General features: G+C 35.0%; 1 protein-coding gene across 2 annotated transcripts in view; it reads left to right on the top strand.

Moving 5' to 3' along the window:
* Positions 1 to 20,319, top strand: part of LOC139700988 (probable E3 ubiquitin-protein ligase HERC4) — a 37,736-nt gene that overhangs the window by 1,164 nt on the left and 16,253 nt on the right. For both annotated transcript variants that reach the window (XM_071599532.1, XM_071599531.1), the window contains exons 2-11: positions 238 to 386; positions 741 to 851; positions 6,201 to 6,323; positions 6,755 to 6,868; positions 7,433 to 7,594; positions 8,236 to 8,390; positions 11,014 to 11,144; positions 12,256 to 12,568; positions 13,841 to 13,968; positions 15,750 to 15,918. In XM_071599532.1, the coding sequence (XP_071455633.1) occupies positions 272 to 386; positions 741 to 851; positions 6,201 to 6,323; positions 6,755 to 6,868; positions 7,433 to 7,594; positions 8,236 to 8,390; positions 11,014 to 11,144; positions 12,256 to 12,568; positions 13,841 to 13,968; positions 15,750 to 15,918 (1,521 nt within the window). In that variant the 5' untranslated portion in view covers positions 238 to 271. The remainder of the gene's footprint in view (positions 1 to 237; positions 387 to 740; positions 852 to 6,200; positions 6,324 to 6,754; positions 6,869 to 7,432; positions 7,595 to 8,235; positions 8,391 to 11,013; positions 11,145 to 12,255; positions 12,569 to 13,840; positions 13,969 to 15,749; positions 15,919 to 20,319) is intronic.

Below are 20,319 nucleotides of genomic sequence, written 5' to 3'. Positions count from 1 at the left end.
ATGACCGTTAACAATGTAGCCGCTATCAAGAGGTAAAATTGTTATATATTTCAGACAGACATTTAATGGTACATTTTGCTGTCTAAGGATGCATTCGTTGATGTAATTAAGACATTTGTACATGAAATAACTTGATTTATACCTATGTCGTAGTTTTGCCTGTTACTCAGCATTGCTTTTAAAAAGGTTATCGTTGCAAGAAACTAATAATAAATTTGTATTCATGATTAATTTCAGGTTCTTCCATCGCAGTCGTAGTCCTAATTTCGGCATGTTTTGCTGGGGGAACACAGTCAATGGCGAGCTGGGTCTGGGGGGTATTGAAGAAGAACACATTTTATCGCCTAGAGAGCTGTACTTTAAAGAGGCTGCTAATGTCAGTTATGGTAAGGGCACCATTCACCCATATACACATGTATTTTGAGCAAATTTTGATTAAGTCCATGGTTGAGTGAGTTATTCATAAAACAAACATTTTTGAATCTTAAATTTGGTGAATATTTTGTCCTTATTCCATGAATAGTATGCATGAATTATAAATTCTGCCCATTGAATTATTTCCTTTTTTGTGTTAAGGAATATAACCAAATATCATGGGCAAAAACTCATTTTTCCAATATGTAATTTTCCTTGACTATTTAAAATCAGTGACTTCAGTGAATACAGCGTTGAAATTGCGAAACATAAGTTTCCTCTCCAGCCCATATTTTGATTGACATATCGTTTGTGTTATATTTCAGTTTCTTGTGGAGAAAATCACACTGTGATGCTTACAGACGTTGGCACTGTTTACACCTGTGGTAGTAATGATTATGGTCAGCTTGGACATGATGGGCCTCGTAAAAGACCAGGTAAAATTAATTAAAACCATTATTTTGAAGCTTAGTGTGTTTTAATGTGGTTTTATTCCATCTGGTGGGCCACATTGAAGACCAGGCCTATACTAGTGCCAACTATTATTTTGAATATATGTATATTATTAATTACAGTTTTAAAGTTATCTCGTAAACAGTAAAAATTAATTAGAATAGCGCACTAGATGAATCTTACCTATTATTGTCCATCACTATTTTCTGGTACTGACTGTAATATTAATTGGCACAAAAATAGAAAATACTTTATTATTCTTATCTTTGAAGAGTAAAGAATAGATCAAGGTTTCCCACTAAGTTTTGGCCTACCACTCACTCATATCTATTGAACTCCAAGTGATGTGCAGTTTTGTCATGGATGTTAGATACAACCAACCTGGAGTTTATAGTGAGTACTGAAAAACTAAGTGGTGGAACCTATACTTAAACACTGTGGTCACGTGAATCCTTCATGTTTTCAAATGGCAAGGGGCACGGAAGGTGAACTGGTTTGACCTAAGCAGAGGAAAGAATAGGAGTTGACAGTTGCAAAAGTATTTAGCAAGTGTCAGAGTAACCCCGCTTTCTTAATGGAATGCCAAAAATTAGTAGTTTAAGAGCAACTTTCCTTTTGTGTTAAATCTTGGGGAGCTGTACTTGCAAAGATGAAAAATAACACAATATCTAATGGGTGCTGGAAACCCCTTGGATGGACCTTAAAATGATTTTCATTGTCCTCATGCGAAAACATAATAAGCACTGAATTTGCTTCTATATATGTTATAAAAGCATGTGTAAATACCTAATTCCTGCATCTTTATGATATTATAACTATTGTTGTATCACTATCTTAATTTACCTTAGCTTTCCTCTTCTCACTAAGTCTCAATTTTGCCAAAATAAAGAACTCTATGTGTCTATCTCACTAGTGCATGCATTTTTGGCAATCGAATAGAATGCAGAAAATGAATACCTTCACCTCTCTATGGGTATCGAAAACCTTAGCTCACCACCACCTTTGGGTGATATTTTAATGGGCATTCGGGTTGACATTTGAAGGCTATTGGATTTTGTGATATGATCGGTATTTCAGAAAGAAAATTTGTTTGTTGAATCGGCATTCTGTCTCCAGCTGGCGTAGCCTCTAGTCATGGTGACTTGTGGGCAGGAAAATCAACAATGAAGTCAGTTTATTTATAGAAACAGTTGATCATTACTGCTCAAACTACCTCCTCTTATAAATTCACATTGAAAAATCCAAAATATGCCTCAAAGTTTGGTTATTAAATTTCATCTTTCCCAACATTGGATTCCATTTAATGAATTTGGGCCCTTGTGTTCGTGAAGATACTATTTTGTCCTAGAATTTTAGTTTTTAGAATTGCTGTATCTCTTTTCCATTTAATGTCCATGTCATCTCATGACCTGAAGAGCATTTCCTTGAGCAGGTATAAATGTCGATGAAGGTGAGAACAAGGGAATAGATGCCACTGAACTCCTTCATAATCCATGGTTTTCTTGACCTGCTCCTATTAACCATAATTTGAGAAATGAAATCAAATAGATGAGCGATATCAAATAAGGCAGTGGGGGTAGAAAAAATTCCTGTGGAACTACGGAAATATTTAGGAAAGTGTGCGAGGAAGAGGCTACATGGACTGATTCGTTGTATCTATGAGGAAGGAACCTGGCCAGAAGACTTTGTGAGATCAGTGTTAGTTCCTATTCTGAAAAAGGTAAAGGCTACATCATGTGAGGACTACAGTATAATAAGTTTGATATCCCATGCAGCTAAAGTGGTTTTCAGAATCATCAACCAAAGGATAGAGAGTAGGGCAAATAATTACTTAGGGGATGATCAGTTAGGGTTTAGGAAGGAGAGAGGTACACGTGATGCCATTGCAGTAATGAGATAATTAATCGAGAGGAATATAGAACACAGCCAGGAGGTATTTGCCTGTTTCGTAGATTTCGAAAAAGCGTTTGATAGAGTGAATTGAGAAAAACTAATGAGTATTCTGCAGAAAATAGGAATAGATTGGAGGGAAAGGAGGCTAATCCGCAACCTGTACATGTCTCAGACTGCTCAGGTATGAGTGGGGAACGGGGTGTCCGGTTGGGCAGTGTTAGGAAGAGGTGTAAGGCAGGGTTGCCCATTATCACCGTTGCTGTTCAACCTGTATGCAGAGGAAATGATTAAAGAGGCATGGGAAGAACTTGAGGTAGGAATGAAGGTAGGCGGGGAATTTGTAAAATTAGTTAGGTTTGCTGATGACCAAATTGTAGTTTGTCAGTCAGCCAAGGGGTTGCAAGCATTGCTGAGTGAATTGGAAATTCAGTGTGATAGATATTGGATGAGAATGAATATAAATAAAGCAAAGGATATGTGACGTATAAGAAATGTAGACAGAGGCTAAGCTAAACATTAAAATAGGAGGGCAAAAACTAGCCCAGGTGGAACAGTTTACGTATCTAGGAAGTGCTTTGGACCAACATGGTTTAAGTAGTAGGGAGGTAAGGAGAAGAATTGCACGTGGGAAACAGGCTTTCACACGTAGGAGGGAGTTGATGACAGGGACGTTGAGCAAGGATATTAAGAATAGACTTGTCAAAATTTGAAATTTTGGAGCATACTTATGTGCGGTACAGAAACGTGGTCACTGGAAGCAGGATGGTAGAAAATTGGAGGCTTTTGAAATGCAGGTGTGGAGAAAGATGGTGAGGCTGAAGTGGGCAGAAAAGAAAACAAATGAGGAAGTACTTGGTATGATAATAATAATAATAATATTTTTATTCATCCAAGAGACACTGTGCATAATAGCTCTAGCAAGTGTATATGTTCGGTTATGGTGGGCGAAGAGAGGAGTTTGTTGGGAGAAATCCAATGGAAGCAGGAAAAGTGGCTGAAGGGGGTATTGACCGGCAGTGGAATGTTGAATACTGTAATAGAGGGGAGAATGTTAGGCAAACGAAGAAAGGGCAGGAACAGGATAGGGATGTTGGTCGGGATGAAGGGAGGAAGAAAGTACTCAGAGATGAAGAGGGACCTGATGTAGAGTAGGATACTGGATTTTGTGTTTTGATAGGAGAGAGAAAATATTTATTTGGTGGTTATGTCCATTCAAAACGTATGTTAGATCATTAAAAATTGAAAGTCTCCTCTGTAGGGCTTCAAAATTCTGCAATTTAATCTTTCGACTATAGGCATGAGGCATGAAATTTTGAGAACTATTTTGATTAATTTTTTATCTGCCCATGAATGTCCAGGGGGAAATGCTGAAATGTTTGTTCATGTTTATTTAGTGTGGGTCGCGATAGTCCAGGGGGTAGTGAGTTGGACTACAGACTGGAGGGCCCGGGTTCGATTCCCAGGCAAGCCTCTCTGGGCACCCAAGCTATGTGATTTTTTGGGTACCAGGTCTTCCTCAGAAATCATAACCGGCCCAGGGAAAGGAACTGGCCCCCCTACCCGGATGTGTGAATTTCACACGCTGTTGGCCTTAGTACTGGGAGAACTCGACCATCACCTACCAAACCGACCTTAGGGTTGATTACTGTGTTTATGATTTTTTGTTTATGGTTTATTTAGCATCGTTCATTGGAAAGGGGGAAACAAAGCAGTATAAATGGTAGTACAAAAGTTTGTTCAATGATTTTTCATTGCTAAAAATCCTGGAAAAAAATATGATGTCAGAAATCATCTAATTGCCTGTTCCTATGCCAGAGAACGGTGGTTAAATTTCAAAATAAAAGAAGGAAAATGTCAAATAAAATAATTGGAAGAGGATGAGGAAATCTTGGAGTACAGACTTGTTGTTACAACAGGCAGATTGAATGAAGAAATGATAAAATCTAAAGAAAAAATTACTTGATAAATATAAATAAACTTGATAAAAAATGAATCAGATGATTAAAAACTTGGCAGGAAGAGCAATTTGATGGTATGGAAATGTCTCAGAATAAGTTTGGGAAGTGGGTTCTATGTCGGAGTGTAAAAGAAATGTCAAAATGAAAACTGTGCACAATATCAAAGATGTTACAGGAGAAGTAATAGTCTCACCAAATAAACAAATTGTAAAAAAAATTCTGTTTAAGGTAGAAAGAATGTATAGAACTATGAGATATCACTGTATATTAAGTATATTAGGTCAGTAAATTTGAATTGGTGAAATTTGTTTGAATTTAAGAAATCTTTCCAAGAAGATTTGATGTTGATGAAGATACCTTAGACCTGGGAACACTTGATTGAATGATGGAAAAGCTATTACGGGAAATGAAATTAAAAAAGGCCGTTGCTAAAGTTAACATCTCTGTTCAGATTCCAAAGAAACTGGGGGAGATGCCGCAACAGTAACTTTTAATGGAGTCTACCGCTAATATACATTTAAATGCAACAATTTCAGTGTGTTGAGGCGAATGATTTTTACACTCTGAAATTGTTGCATCTCTGTTCAGCTTCAACTATTCATGGGTTTAAGAAAACATGGAAGGTAGACATGTTTTCTGGAATAAAGTGGGGAATGGGAAATCATAGAATGCAGTTCCCAATGGTGTATATCCTTCACCTTCAAAACCCCCTCCCTCTCTCTGTAACACTTGGTCTTCAAGGTTATATCACAGTAGACCATTGAAGTCCTTTTGAACTCTGAACTTTTGTTGTGATGACAATCTACCTCCATAGTCCTGAAGAGGGTCACCTCATGGCCAAAGAATGATACCCGCTGGTCGTCATACTTATTCCATTTCCTTTTTTCATTCCATTCATCCCTGGTCCAGTTAAACTCTTTTCTCCTTACTGACTTAAGGCCTGTCTTTGTAAGTTTGGTCATGTCACCCATTGGCTGGTAATATTTGGTCCTGAATTCCACTGAACCTCATCCCAAGAAAATGTGTGTAGGTTGAGTGCATTAATATATGGCCGTAGTCTTCATGATTGATTCCTCTGTGCGTTGATCCCAATATCAAAAACATTACATCCCGAGGAGAATTTTCAAACTTTTTAGAGTAATGAAAGTAACAAGAGCTCATTTTATTCATGTTCTATACCATTTGGTGTTCGATTTATTGTGATCCAGAAAAGTGATTCCAATGTATTAATTTTCAAACTCTACTTCTTTAGAAACCATCTTTATCCTTCCTTTGTAAATGTTGAAATGTATTGATACCAGAATGAGTTCAGTGCATTTTATGTGAAATTTTATTTTGGTGAGCCAAAAAAAATAATCCTGTTATTATGACCATTAAGTTCATTAGATGTGTTTAAAGTGCTATTGGATTTTACTCTGTGAAGAATCTTTCTTGACTTCATTATGTTTGTTTGACTGTACTATTTCATCTTCTCTTGAGCAGAGCAGGTGACTGCACTTTCCAACCACAAAATAATGGTGATATCATCAGGAGGAAGCCATAGTCTCTGTGCAAATGAATGGGGTCAAGTTTTTAGTTGGGGTTGTAATCTCCATGGGCAATTAGGTGAGTAGTCTTTTATATGGTTAAGTAATCCTCATAGTTTTTTCTTTGGTTTATTTAAAATGTTTTAAATGTGTTATCTTAGTGGGACACCCTTAGTAAACATGCAAAAGGCTAGAAGAACAAGTGAGAAGCACGGATAAGTATAAAAATTAATGATAAAGAGGAGAATGAATAAAAAAGTGTATAGAACTGTAATGGAGATAGGGCCAAATATTAAATGTTTGCTTCTCCCTTGCTTTTTCAATCGTTTAAGTCTCCTTCTCACATTTTTCTCACCTTTTGCAATATTTCCTTAGCACCACATGGTCTCTCAAGTTTGTTCCTAGTTAATATTGTTTTGTATGAAACAGTGGTTTTGCTATGTGATGAGAATTTTCTTAGGAATAGGAAATAAAACAAGCTTTTGAATGCATGTTTGTCTTTTATTTCAGGTCATGAGTCAATAACAACTTCTCAACACACACCAAAGATAGTGCGATCCCTAGCAGCTGTAAATATTGTTCAATTAGCATCAGGAATTGCACACACTTTAGCAATAGCCAATAGTAAGTTGACTGTTAAACGAAGAATCCTCTGCTTTTGTTTATTTCTTATCATGAATTTTACCTATGTACAAAAAGAAGATATTAGAACCAAAAGATTTAATAAGTAGCCCAGTTTAATTAATAAGAGGCACCCCAGCCTCTTTGATGTTACAATGTACTTTAGTATCCAGTCCATTGTTTAGAATCATAAAATGCAATTGATTAGAATTTTATTACTGACTAAAAACTTCAGACTACTATGAGACAAAATTCTTTGTGGCAAAGTGTGCCTTCCCTCCTGGTAACCTCTTCTTTTCCAATCAGGCATATCTTGTGGTAATGATTTAATTTAATATTACCACATTAAAAATCATCTGGAAAACTAATGAAATAGGAGAAAAATGTTATTTTAATGGCTGGTATATGCAATAATGTGCATCTCCAAGTATTTTGAATGCCATTTAGCACGTGTAAAAGTGACATCTGTGGCTGAAAATAAAGGGGCATTGCCTTTGGCTGAGGAAGCCCTCACTTGAAGTGTTCAGGTACTTTGGAATTTTCCACATGAATGTGAATATTTTTCAGATGGTGACTTGTACTCATGGGGTTCAAACACATATGGGCAGCTTGGGATTGGTACAGTGGGAGAGGATGTCAGTAAACCCCAACTTGTCAAGTCCTTGGCAGGAATACCACTGGCTTTTATTGCTTGTGGGGGATTTCACAGTTTTGCTGTTTCAAAATCAGGTAATGATTATGCCCTATACCATGTATCTTCAAGTTAAAGATGTTTTGATTAAAAGGAAAGGTAAAGATGAAGTTAGGTTTCTTATTTAAATGAAAATTAGTTGAGAGGTATGCAGATGGAAATAGATTACTGAAAAAATAATGATATTTGAAAAGCAATTTGGTGAAGTAAAATTTCATGGCAAGTTTTCTCAGTGGCCATTAAGTTAAATGGAAGCATTTTTCACTGGTCTTATGTTGAATCCAGGAAAACTTTTCATTAGATGCTTAAACAATTTTACTTTTCATCATCTGGAAAAAATATGAAATTTCTTTGTGAACTCAAAGGTATGCAGCAAGTGTGCTTATTTATTTACTTCCTCAGTACTGCCATCATACTTGTTAGTAATCCTCTTCCATTAATTTCACCTAGTTTTGGTAAATAATGTGAGGAAGTATTATCTTGATAAATAATAACCTGGCCATGTGCTTGATGTTTTCATAATTTTAGTTTTGATTTTGTGGTTTGACATGCATCAACATCAACACAATACCTCACAAGTTGTTGCACGGATGTGTGGCAGGGGGTGGTAGGTCACCAGCCATTCTACATGTAAAATGACATACTGTTCAATCACCTTTACATCTTTCCCTTCATATAGGTACTGTGTTTGGATGGGGGAAGAATGCATTTGGCCAGCTGGGGCTAAGTGATTGTGGTGTAAATAAAAGTTTTCCAAGTCAATTGAAAACTCTACGGACTGTTGGTGTGAAATATATCTCCTGTGGGGATGACTTTTCAGTATTCCTGACTAAGGTTAGCTCATTTTATTTTTTTTCACAATAATTTTGCTATTATTCATAGAAATGTAGTACAAGTAGTTCATCTTTTTATTTTTCTATTAATTATTGAATTTTACGTTTAAAGTTGAATTCTATGTAAGTAGAGTCAGCCTTATAGACCAGTTTTAATTAGAATGAAGCTATGTTAAATCTATATAATTTGTCAACCATGGCAAATACATAAATAAAAATTGTAATTAAACTATTTATTAAAAAAAAAGAAAAGTATTCATATATAAAATAATGGATAGTGAAATAATATTTTTGGCCTTTTCTGACATATTTTTCAATGGCCATACTTTTCAAATACTGAATTACATAATTTGATCCATCCTCTACGTTTACGGCCTTAATCCCCGTATTATCTAAATTATAATGCATTATTACTTTTCTTGGGTTTATTTCTTAGTGTTACAAGCCAATACAAGAACTAAAATACCAACCATAAGAGTAATATAAATCATTCTGATCACATAAATATTGAAATAGGCATAAATATTTGAACATATTTATGTCATTAGATAATTCCTTGTGGGTGAACTGGAGGAACCTAAAAATAACTTTATAGATTAGAAAATGTTCCCCAACTGCTCTGTTTTTTATAAAGGTATCAACTGTTTCAATAGGTATGAAAGGTAACTTATTCATTGGCTTCATCTTGAATCTACTGTACAGTTTGTTTTCCATGTGGCATGACCCTTACCACCATATGCTCCCTTCACTCACACTTTGTTGACTTCATCCATATTTAAAATATAAGAACTTGAGCTCTATACAGCCTTACAAATTATTGAAATAAAACTTACAACTTTCTGTTGCAATTCCTTTTTTCCTTCAGTTCGCTGAGGAGGGCTACATTGTAGCCGAAATACGTGGATCCGACGCTTACTCTCGTCTTTCCTTGTTTTTTGCTATCTTTGCTCAATTTGAGTAATATTCTCCCAGTAGTGAGACCCTTTTTGAATGTGTGAGTGAGTGTTTTCCTGAATGCTCATAAGTGTGCCAGCTCTGTGTGTCCCTGGCATGGTATTTATTCAAAAGTCAGGGTTAGTGTGCACATGTTCCTCAAACCCAGGTATCCTTAATAGAGTCCCTTTAACCCTGTGAAGGATCCCAATTGGTGTTGATTGTTTGTGTCTGTAGTTGATCACTCGCGAGGAAGTAACATTCCCGCAAACTACTGCAGAAGGGTGTCTTGGTTGAGAGGTTGTGGCTGGTCACTGTCATGGAATTTCTTTTCTCACTAACCATCGCAACAAAAAAATTTTTTTCATTGTGGGACAAGATGTGCTGACTTGTTATGGCTGTAGGATTTTTTATTTTATTGCATTGATTCCTCCTTATTGTTGAGTTTTTCCCTGTACTTTTCCGAATATAAGCTGGTGTTGTTAGTCATGATTTGTCCTGCAAATATCACCCTTCAACTTAAATTTGTGCCTCAGAGAAAATTCATTTTTTCGGAAAGCTATGCAGTTTATTATGAAGAATAGTATCTTGTAATGTTTTTCATTTAATTTAAAATAGGGATCAATCGATTTTTATTGTTAATATGTCTATTTTTTAACCTCTAGTCAGCTTACAGAGTCAATGTTAACTAATGAATTTTTAGTCAACATTTCATAAAAAAATTAGAATTGTTGACAACTTTTCAGGTGATCTTCGACACACTGGGACAGAAGGCCCAGGGGTTCTAAAGGATGACTGGCGTTTTTTTTTTAAATCGCTATTATGCTTAAGAATAGGTAGCTAAGATTTAACTTCATATGGAGGCTTATTTATACCATCCTCAAAGTAAATTTGACCTAACTCTTGCATCATCATAATCAGAATGGAAATCTTGAGATTGATTTACTGCAGCCCTCCATTGTTCTTTATTCAGTGCTAATTACGTCACCATCTGATGGCATATGTGTTTTATCATATATTATTCATCTTAATTTGTCCTTTATACTTTTCTCTTGGTCTTCCTTGCAGGAACTTCCCTTCAATTTTTCCTTGTCATGTTTTTAACTAATCCAATTTGCCTCAAGGTGTGTCCAATCTAAGTCCGCAAGTACCACATATAATGGCTTTATATCCCTCATATATTTATGTGTATTTTTTTACCAGTACCCTCAATCTGAGTATTGCCTCTCCTGCTCATGGATTTTTCTGAATTTGGATTGGTTATTGGCTTTCTTGTATATTTCCCTTCTATCCTTCAGCTAATTATCCAAAGAAGTATTTTCAATGCATGAGACATCAGGCTCGAGTTCTGTCTTATTATCTTTTTGTTGTTTCTTTGGTGGGATATAATGGGATAAGTATAAAGTTTGTTTTTGCATTTGGCGAAATTATTTACAATCTATTTTTTGTTTCTGAATTAACATTTTTCTGTTGCCTTATTACTACTCTCAAATTGAATATGAACAAATAAAAGTTAATAAAAAAGGTCAAAAGTTGCTGGGACTAAATTAAAGTGCTGATTACTTTTGTTATTTTTTATAAAATGTGACAATGTTTGATGAAACTTATAAAAATACTATTATTTCCATTTTTTATATTTTGAGGAGAGGAGTGAGAATTTTAGCCATGATATTTCTTAATATACTTACTAGGATGGAGGTGTATTTACCTGTGGCCTTGGAAGTTATGGGCAGCTCGGACATAACTCCAAGACAAATGAAGTACTTCCACGAAAGGTGATGGAATTAATGGGACTTGAAGTGACTCAAATATCATGCGGAAGGTTCGAATATAATTTTTACTCTGTTTTTTTTATATTTAAGCAATATTAATCACTCTTATACTAAGGTATTGTCTGATCCAAAATTTAATTTGAAATAATTGGTGACTTCAAAAATATGAAGGAGTTTTCTTGTGTGATTATTTGTAAGTAAGTCCACAGAATAAATAGAGAAACAAATTATTTTGCTTTGATTTATTTTAATTTTTCAATATAATCTCCTTTTAGCTCGATAAATATTTCACATTATTTCTCTTAACTTTTTTTTAATATATTGTTGTCTTGATGGAAGAGAATTTTTTTCTTTGCTAAATGACATTTTTTCTTGATTTCTTTGCTTAATCATTACTGGAAGTAAATGTTTCCTGATACTCCAAGCACCACCTCTTGGATTTTATAAGAAATTACTGAACTTCCCTCAATTTATAGACAATTTTATTCAAGGGTAATTCATAAAATTGCATTTTAGAAAGTATCATTTCATGCATCAAAAGTATTTTTATTCATAAAAGGGTTGTCCATCTCCGCTTCAGATAAAATTATAGAGCTTGTCAACCAATATTTAGAAAATTGAGAATTCTCTCTCTTCTTTGTTTGTTTATTCTATCTTTGGTAACATATTTCAATTATGAATTTTTTTGATCTTACAAAGACCAAATGTATACATAATTATGGTGCTAGGGAATACAATAATTTGTGCACTCTATTTGTTAGAACTGTAGGTACATCTTTATGACCTAAATTGATGGGAATGAAATTGTTCAATAAGCTGCATCATAATCTTTAAATGACTACAAATAAAGCCATAATTGTAAAAAGTGTTAAGGTTATCTTATTGAAAAATATGTGTTACTCAAATAATGGCTTTTTTGTATTATCATTAAGTGTGTGAGATGAATCTTTTATCGATACTTTACATGTACTCTTTTTTTGATTTGCCTTACATCATGTGGAGATTACTCTGAGACAAAATCATTCTGGCAAATGACAATATTATTGCTTTATTCTCAGGATTTAATGCAAATTAAAGGATATTGAACTAGTAAGCATCTACTTTATGGCATTAAATATCACTGAATGCTATCTTAAAATGCAATTATCTTTGATTTTACAGGAGGCACACATTAGCATTAGTTCCAGAAAGGAATAGGTTGTATGCTTTTGGCATTGGTGGGGTAGGGCAACTAGGGAATAGACTTGCTATGAATTCATCATCTCCCCAGCTAGTATTGGGACCCTGGCTTCCAAATAATCTGTACGAATCAGATTTGTTGAATCGTCCATCGATGCCACAGACTCACACTTCTCCAGTGTTGGAGAAAGTCACAAAGAATGGGCTAACCTTTGAGGCGATGACTGGAAAGTGTACCTTGAAAAGTGTTTTTGCTGGTGGTGACCAGTGTTTCTTGAGGGTTGCAGATGTGAAGGTAATCAGAATTTTTTATGCACCTATTATCTTGCTTTTTTCAAAAAAGGAAAGGATTTTGTATAGCGGTCAATGCTTGGATGCTCTAACCATAATATTTCCTTAAGTCCTATGGTACTACACATTCTGAATATTACTACATTTTTATCTAATGTGGTGGAATATACTTCTATTTTCTTTGAATGATTATGCCTTTTATGGTTTAATTTTGAGCATAATAAATATAATGGCCCTCGTATACCACCTGCCCTTGTGCTATCTCAAATCACATCCCAAATATACTGTGAAATATATTAACTTGCCTAAAAGTTTAAAATACTCTACCCATAATATCTGAACATTTTGAGAGCCAGCAACATATTTCTTATTTTTTCATGAATCAAGAGTTTTGGTATCGCTAATTTTTTAGCATTTGTAAACAAAGTAGTCTGAGAATTATTGCAATGACACTAACCTAAAAATGTTCATTATTTGTTCATAGTTTTAGATACCTTTGACATTATTTGGTGGTTTATCGCTGTGTGTGTGCTTTCATACAATCAATAATCAAATTAAAAAATGTGACAATTGGCGGTGAAAAATTTCCTAACCTTTGAGTGTTATGCTATGATATTATCATTAGTATCTTATACTTAAAGCACCAATGGCAATATATGTCTTCGGTGTGAATTGCCCAAGCCATTATTCTATAGCCAACAATTGAAAATATTTTCAATATGGCTTCACTCAACGAAACTGTCTTGATTGTCATGTTTTAATATAATTTAGATTGATTATCTGAATACTATTTACGTTTTTCAATGTGATATACTGCTAATTAGATGGTCCAAAATATAGTAATTGAATTGTAAAATGTGGGACTACTTTAACATGTATTTATTGACTGGCATGGCAGTGGGAAAGGTGGGGTGTGTATGAGGATAAATAAAATATCATATATGATGTGAAAGTACTCTGAGATGAAGAGGGACCTGATATAGAGTAGGATGATGGATTTTGTTGGGAGTAATAAAATGTTTGTCTGGTAGTTGTGTCCATCCAAAAACCTACCTTAACCGGTAGATTACCTTAAAAAAAATATGATGTGACCTTGTTTGTTTCACGTTTTGAGAGGAAAGGCCACTGATTACCATGTTGTCTACCAAACCTGGAATTTTCATAAGATTTGTATGCACTGTTAAATATAGCACATAAGGAAATAGTACAGCATTGAATGAATACTTGATAGGAATAATGTGTGTAAAACTGATTGGAACTTGTATTCAATCTTCAGGATAACATTCCAGCTGACGACTATCGAGAGCACAGTCATTCAACTCAAATTCTCACCATTGTTCCTGAAAGGTTAAAAGAATGTGAATCAGTTCCTGCTGATTCTGCCGTAGATCTAGATTTAATTTCGTAAGTATATTCGCACCATGATGTGAATCGTGATATGTTTCATTTGAGATTCATTTGGAGAATGTTCTATTTTAGCTCATGGTATTTAGCGTCACATGAGCTTCTGAGAGTTCTGATTTTGCCTCAATGGTGAAATAATGCTCACACCATGCCTTCAGAACTTCAGTCATTTAGTTCTATAGGATCCCAGCTTCTTACATGGTGCAGTGCCGCAAATATAGGCACATTCAGGCTAGTTTTCAGGAAAGTTGCTGAGGAATAGTCTGTCTGACAGAAGGGACTGTGTACTTTCAAATTAGACAGTAATAGAAACATTACTATGAAAAAAGTAGAGCATGTCTTTGATGCAGTGCTCCTCATATTTGGTTTGAGTGTAAATACTTTATCTGGTTCCAGCAAAATCCTCTTATGACCTATATGTATTACAGTAAGTCCTCCAGCACGAAACTCTATAAGTTACATTTTTGAATTTTGTAATGTCCCACAATTGACAACACTTGATGAGTTGTACTTCACACAATGTTGCTGTTCTTCTTGCATTTTTAGTAAATTTCCTTTTTGATTTATTGTGTACAATTACTTATGACAATAATGAGGAAACATATTTAAAAATGGCAAGCAAACCTAGGAGATATTTGTTGTCTTCAGCAGATGGAAATCAACATTTCGCAAAATGTTGACTTGTACTTTGACGCTGGTGTACCCCTGGCTAAGGTACTTGATATATCAATTTCAATATTAACTACTGTAACTACTGTTAGTAAAATCACAGAAAACTGCAGAAAAATGTGGAAAGGATTCAGCCTGAAGTTGAAAGGCATCATCTACCCCCTAGGCATCAAATACTCCCTAGTGCGATGAACTTGAAAAAATATTAAAGTCACGGAGAGCTGCAAACAATCTGTTGAGTAGAGTTTTGCTAAAGTATAAGGACCTATAATATTGCAGCAAGATTAGGCATCTATGATTTCAAATTATCAAATGGCTGGATAGAACATTTCAAAATTCAATATAATGTTCTATATAAAATCATCTGTGTGAAAATGTAGACCCTACAACAATTTCTCATTGGAAGTTCACAGATCTGCTTAAGTGTGTTAATTTCTTTGCTCTTTTATCATACTTCTCAGTTATTATGCTAACATTCTATTATTGTGTTATGTATATACTCCCCTTAGCACCTATGGAATCATTGCCGAAAGAGAAATATGCATAATATTTCTCTTTCAGCAATGATTTCATGTGCTTACTTTATAAAAACAACAACGCACAAGCATATGCATAGCTTATTTGTTAAAAAAACTTATTTTTGTTTCTGGTAGCAGTGGCAGTTTGTAGTTTAATTTTGCAATCTTTTGTTTGTTCATTTGTTTCTGGCATATTTCAGTGGCCAAACCCCTGTGAGATAAATTAAATTATGGAACATTTATAATAATTTTTCTGCATGTAATAATTTCTGATTCAAGGCCACAATCTAGAGAGTTATCTAAAAAAATAGATGTGGCCATCACACCATTGTAATCTTATACTCCCATAATATGAAAATATATTTATGTCAGTAATTAAAAATTTTTGCGATTTCCTTAAAAAATTATTTATGCAAAATATTCTCGAAGGTAATGTTGCCTGTTATTTTTAAATGAACAATGCACTCGGATGATAGGTAATGAAATGGTTTCAAAATATTGTCTGATGTTAATCCTGGTAGAACCTTTAAAAGTAAACTTCCAGGATGATATGTTTGACTTTGAATGCTATTGTTTATGCTAATCTCTTAATAGGTATATTGAGACAACATTTGGGAGCCAAGCTTGTGTGAATGGGTCCTTCTTGTTGCCTGGAAATTTGCATTTCTCGTGTTCATCTCGTCACCATGGCATTGACATGACACTTGCTCAACGTTGCTTTTTAACATTAGCCCGATCTGAGAATCCATCAATCGTTGAATTGGTAAGGCTGATATTTAAGAATTATAACCAACCCCTTGTCATTTCTTTCTTCTCTAGTGCTTAGTCATTTTCAGGCACTGGTAATAAACCACGCCTTTTGAAAAGAGGTTAACATTATGCCTCACAAGAAGCATTGCTCATAATACATACATGTATGATCCTCTTTTGGATTTTGGAGATTATGCCCACATGGGGAGTGGAACCCCCTGAGAGGATACTAAAAGTAACACGAGCATAAAATTCACCGTAATAAATGGATAGAATGACCTCTATATTTACAGAATATCTAATATTTCTTATGAGGAAGCTTAAGGAACTTTACTTTCTATGTAATTTGAAAATGTGTTCCTACCAAGATGTGTCTCTATGCAGGATAACTCCCCATGGAATTGGGTGCTAGAATTTTGGGGAATGCTTACACCTGCTGCATCTACTGAGATTGAGGTGGAAACTTTGTTTTTATTTGTGAAATAATTCAGGCTGGACATGTTTATATTGGGTTTTAGGAAGTTAAGAAGACATTATACAATTCATTGAAAATCTGTGCCACTGCAGCTGCTCTTTCTTTTGAACTTGCCTACTGAGGCTGACACAATAATATTTGAAACATCAGCATGTACAATAATGGGTCTATTCCCCTAAAGAATAACTGGTAGATTATTAAAATAAATTTAACATTAAAATGTTTCAGTTTGTACGAGGGTAGCTGATCATTAACACAGTCAAAAGATTTAGTGAAATCAAAAAATAATCCTAAAGTTTCAGCTATATTATCCAAATCCAAAAGTATTTGATGCGCCATGTGATATGTGGCTGTTGTAGTGGACCTGGTTTTTCTAAATACATGTTGAGAACTGGAGAACAGGTGATGTGTTTCGAGATACGATACTAGGAAGCAATAAAACACTATTTCAAATATTTTCGCCAGCTGTTTCAGCGGTATATCGGTCTAAAAAAATTCATGGCCATTTTGCAACCTTTGCCTTTGTATATTGGCACTATTTTGGATGATTTAAGAGGGCTTGGGAAAATTTTGATTTTTAGGGATTCATTAATTTAAGAATAAAAGCTGATCTTTAATTGCATTTGATGACCTTTTTATGACCATCCGTGGAATGCAATCTAATCCAGGACTAAATTTGTTGGGGAATTTATTGATAATATTGGTCAGTTCCATAGCTGAATAGGGGAATAGATGTAATGGGTTTCATGTGTTTGGAATATGACAATAATTAGCTGAATTAACTGAAACCGTGGGATTTTGATGGGATAAGTGGAAATCATTTAGAATGAAGGGCATTTTTGAGTAATGTGGAATAGAATTTATAGTAGAGTTATGCTGTTGAACATCTTGTTGTAAATTGCATTTACCCTTGGATTCGTTAACAATTTACCCAATCTCTTTAGATTCATTGTCTGCATTTGTAACTCTATGGTTTTTAAAGAATTTTTTGACAGATGGTAAGGTATGGCGATTACATTTCTTGAGTGCTGAATATTCCTAACAGCTGGATTTGATTTGTTTTCGTAATGCACGGCTGCATCTTTCATTTTCTTCGAAAACCAACAAATTTCATCTGAGACCCACTGACTTTTGTATTTAACGGACGAGCTTTTGTACTTTATTCAGGAATATAGGAAAATATATCAAAAAAGTATACACTGGTGGAAGAGAAATGATCAAAGCTTTCGTTTAAGGACTTAAAACAGATCAAATTGGACCTCTCATGGGAATTTGATAATCCTTAAAAGGTGATTATGTTCCGATCAGAGAAATACCTTTTGTTGTGCTTTTTAATTTCGTTAAATGTGAATGTGTTGTAATTTTAGAAATAGGTAGGTAATGATCTGATAGGTGGGCAATAATGATATTTGTTTGAACAAGTTCAAGGTCGATATTAGTCTATATATTAACGAAAATGGTTTGAGAACTAGCACTCTCTCAATCGCCCATAAAATTACAATTGAAGTCACCTATAATACTTATACGAGGGTCATCCGGAAAGTAGTACCCGTTCGTGAAATAAAAAGACAAAAGTAAATATTAACAAACATAAAAAATTTTATTTGAAAGAGGATACTTTAAACTACTTCTCAACATAATCTCCAAGCAAATTAAGGCATTTGTCATAACGTGTGACAAGTTTCTGTATTCCTGCTGCATAGTCCTTCGCCGCCAGCTCATTGAGATACGCGAGGGACCCATCTTGCACAAATTTTTGCATAATGCAGATGGTGTTTAACAATTTCATGAACAATTGTTCGAGAAACATTGGGAAAATGCTCACAGATGTCATCAATTGTGACGCGCCGATCGTTCCTCACGAATTCGTCAACTGAGCTCACCAGTTGGTCTGTAATGACAGACGGTCTCCCCGAACGCTCATCGTCGTGTGTGTTCCCCCTCCCCATGTTGAAGTTGCGACACCACTGCCGAACAGACGACTCGTCCATTACATTGTCTCCATACACCTCCTTTAATTGGCGATGAATATCACATGGGCGAACGTTTCTTGCATTGAGGAATTTAATCACTGCCCTCACTTCACAACTGGCGGCGTTCTCAATTTTTTTAAACATTGTAAACAATCACAGAAACAACACAGGCAATGCTAGCGTCACGCAACTTGGCTCAGAGAAGGCAGACAAGCCACTGAAGCTATCTGACCTCGTCCAGCGGCTACTCGCGTCGTCAGCACTTCATGCGGCACGAACGGGTACTACTTTCCGGATGACCCTCTTACATGGGTCATGGATTGACCTTTGGACTACAGCGTGTTATCAAAAAAATCACAAGGTGTATTCTGATACCACTGAAATGGAAACAAGTTTTATTTGATTGTTTTGTACTTTTTTCAGTACAAACAGGTAATTGAACTAATCAGTAAATAATGGGTATTGACAATGCTTTACTCCAACCTATATACACTTACTTTTCTTTTATCAAAAACCAGGACCAATAATTGCCTTAGAGTTTGGGGGGTTTATTACTTTTGCATTCTTACGAAGGTGGTTGGAGGGAGGGAAAAAAAGTCACTCTGTATCCTGAAAAAAAGGTAGAAGTAAAACATAGGAAAATGGATGGAAAGGAAAATAAATGAATAAGTACTAGACAGGCATAGTAGAGGAAGAGTGAGGATTGTTGGGAGAAACCTAAAGGAAGTGGGAAAGGTGGATTTGCAATAATTTGATTGACAATGGAATATTTAAGACAAGGACTAAGACAGAGGAGAGGACTTCGGCAAATAAAGAAGGGATAGGAAAAGGATTTGCATGATGGATGCAATAAAGGGAGAGAGAAATTATGTGGAATCAAAGAGGGGCTTATTTTAGTATTGGATGTCAGTTTGAGTCTTAATAAGTGAGGCTTGGAAATGTGGTAATGGTTCATTTGTGTGTTTATCAAAAGTTACATTATGTAGTAGACTACTGCTAAAAAAAATCAACGACAGAAGACCATGGACAATTTTTCCAAGTAGATTAGCAATTACAAATTAGTACCCAGAGAATATTACTCCAAAAGGTGCAGGTCTTAAAATCATGTAAATTTTTTCCATGGTGGCTTGAATACATACGCTGCCCATATTCTTCAGCTGTTGTGAATCTGTAATCATAAAAGTCAATGGATTTAGTATATAACCATTCATTGTATTATATTTCATGGGTGTAGTAAGCCCTGTGATTATGCCAATTATGTGTTTGTTCACATTTCATTCATAGGAGAAAAATTTGTTTGCTAGTGTATTCAGTATTGCATTTTCATATTAGAGTTAAGAATCAAAAGTTAAAGGTAATAGTATTCCACCCATCTCAATTGCATATTCATTTTTCACATTGGGAGTTCTCATCCCTGAGTTGCCAGACATTCCTCTTATCTGGCCCTGAGGAGATTAGTATACACTTCATAAAGTTGGCCACAGTGCTGATCACTTTCCTTTCTTTGGGGGTCTTCAAACATCCCTTAATCTATTTTAGAAACCTCTGTTCAAAATTGACCTACTGGCTCACTAGCTTTCATTGTATCAGTAATTATTTATAATGTTATACAAACTAAGTAGCTTGTCCACTGGTGCTGGTTGATGAAAATTATTCATTTGTGAATGACTAAGCCAGGTTATTGCATAAAATTGTATACTTAGTCTGTCCATTAGTTTTTCTCCAGCTACGGGACAAAACCTATTGCAATATAATATTTTAGACTAAGTCTATGCAAAAATATCTTCTGAAATAGAAAGCAGGCAAACCATTACCTGTGTCATCACTCTATAGATTATGGCACAGTTGCTTGGTATAATCTATGGTTAATATTTGTACTTAAAACCATTCCATAACAAATGTTTACACATCTTCTAGTTCTGGTTTTGAATCAGTATTTTTGTAGCCTAGTTGGATCAAGTCCTTC

The sequence above is a fragment of the Hetaerina americana genome, unplaced genomic scaffold (genome assembly GCF_022747635.1).
Source record: "Hetaerina americana unplaced genomic scaffold, ioHetAmer1.1.p SCAF_11, whole genome shotgun sequence".
NCBI classification, from domain to species: Eukaryota; Metazoa; Arthropoda; class Insecta; order Odonata; family Calopterygidae; genus Hetaerina; species Hetaerina americana.
Note: the sequence above shows the minus strand (reverse complement) of the source record. Positions and strands in the feature narration are given on the sequence as shown.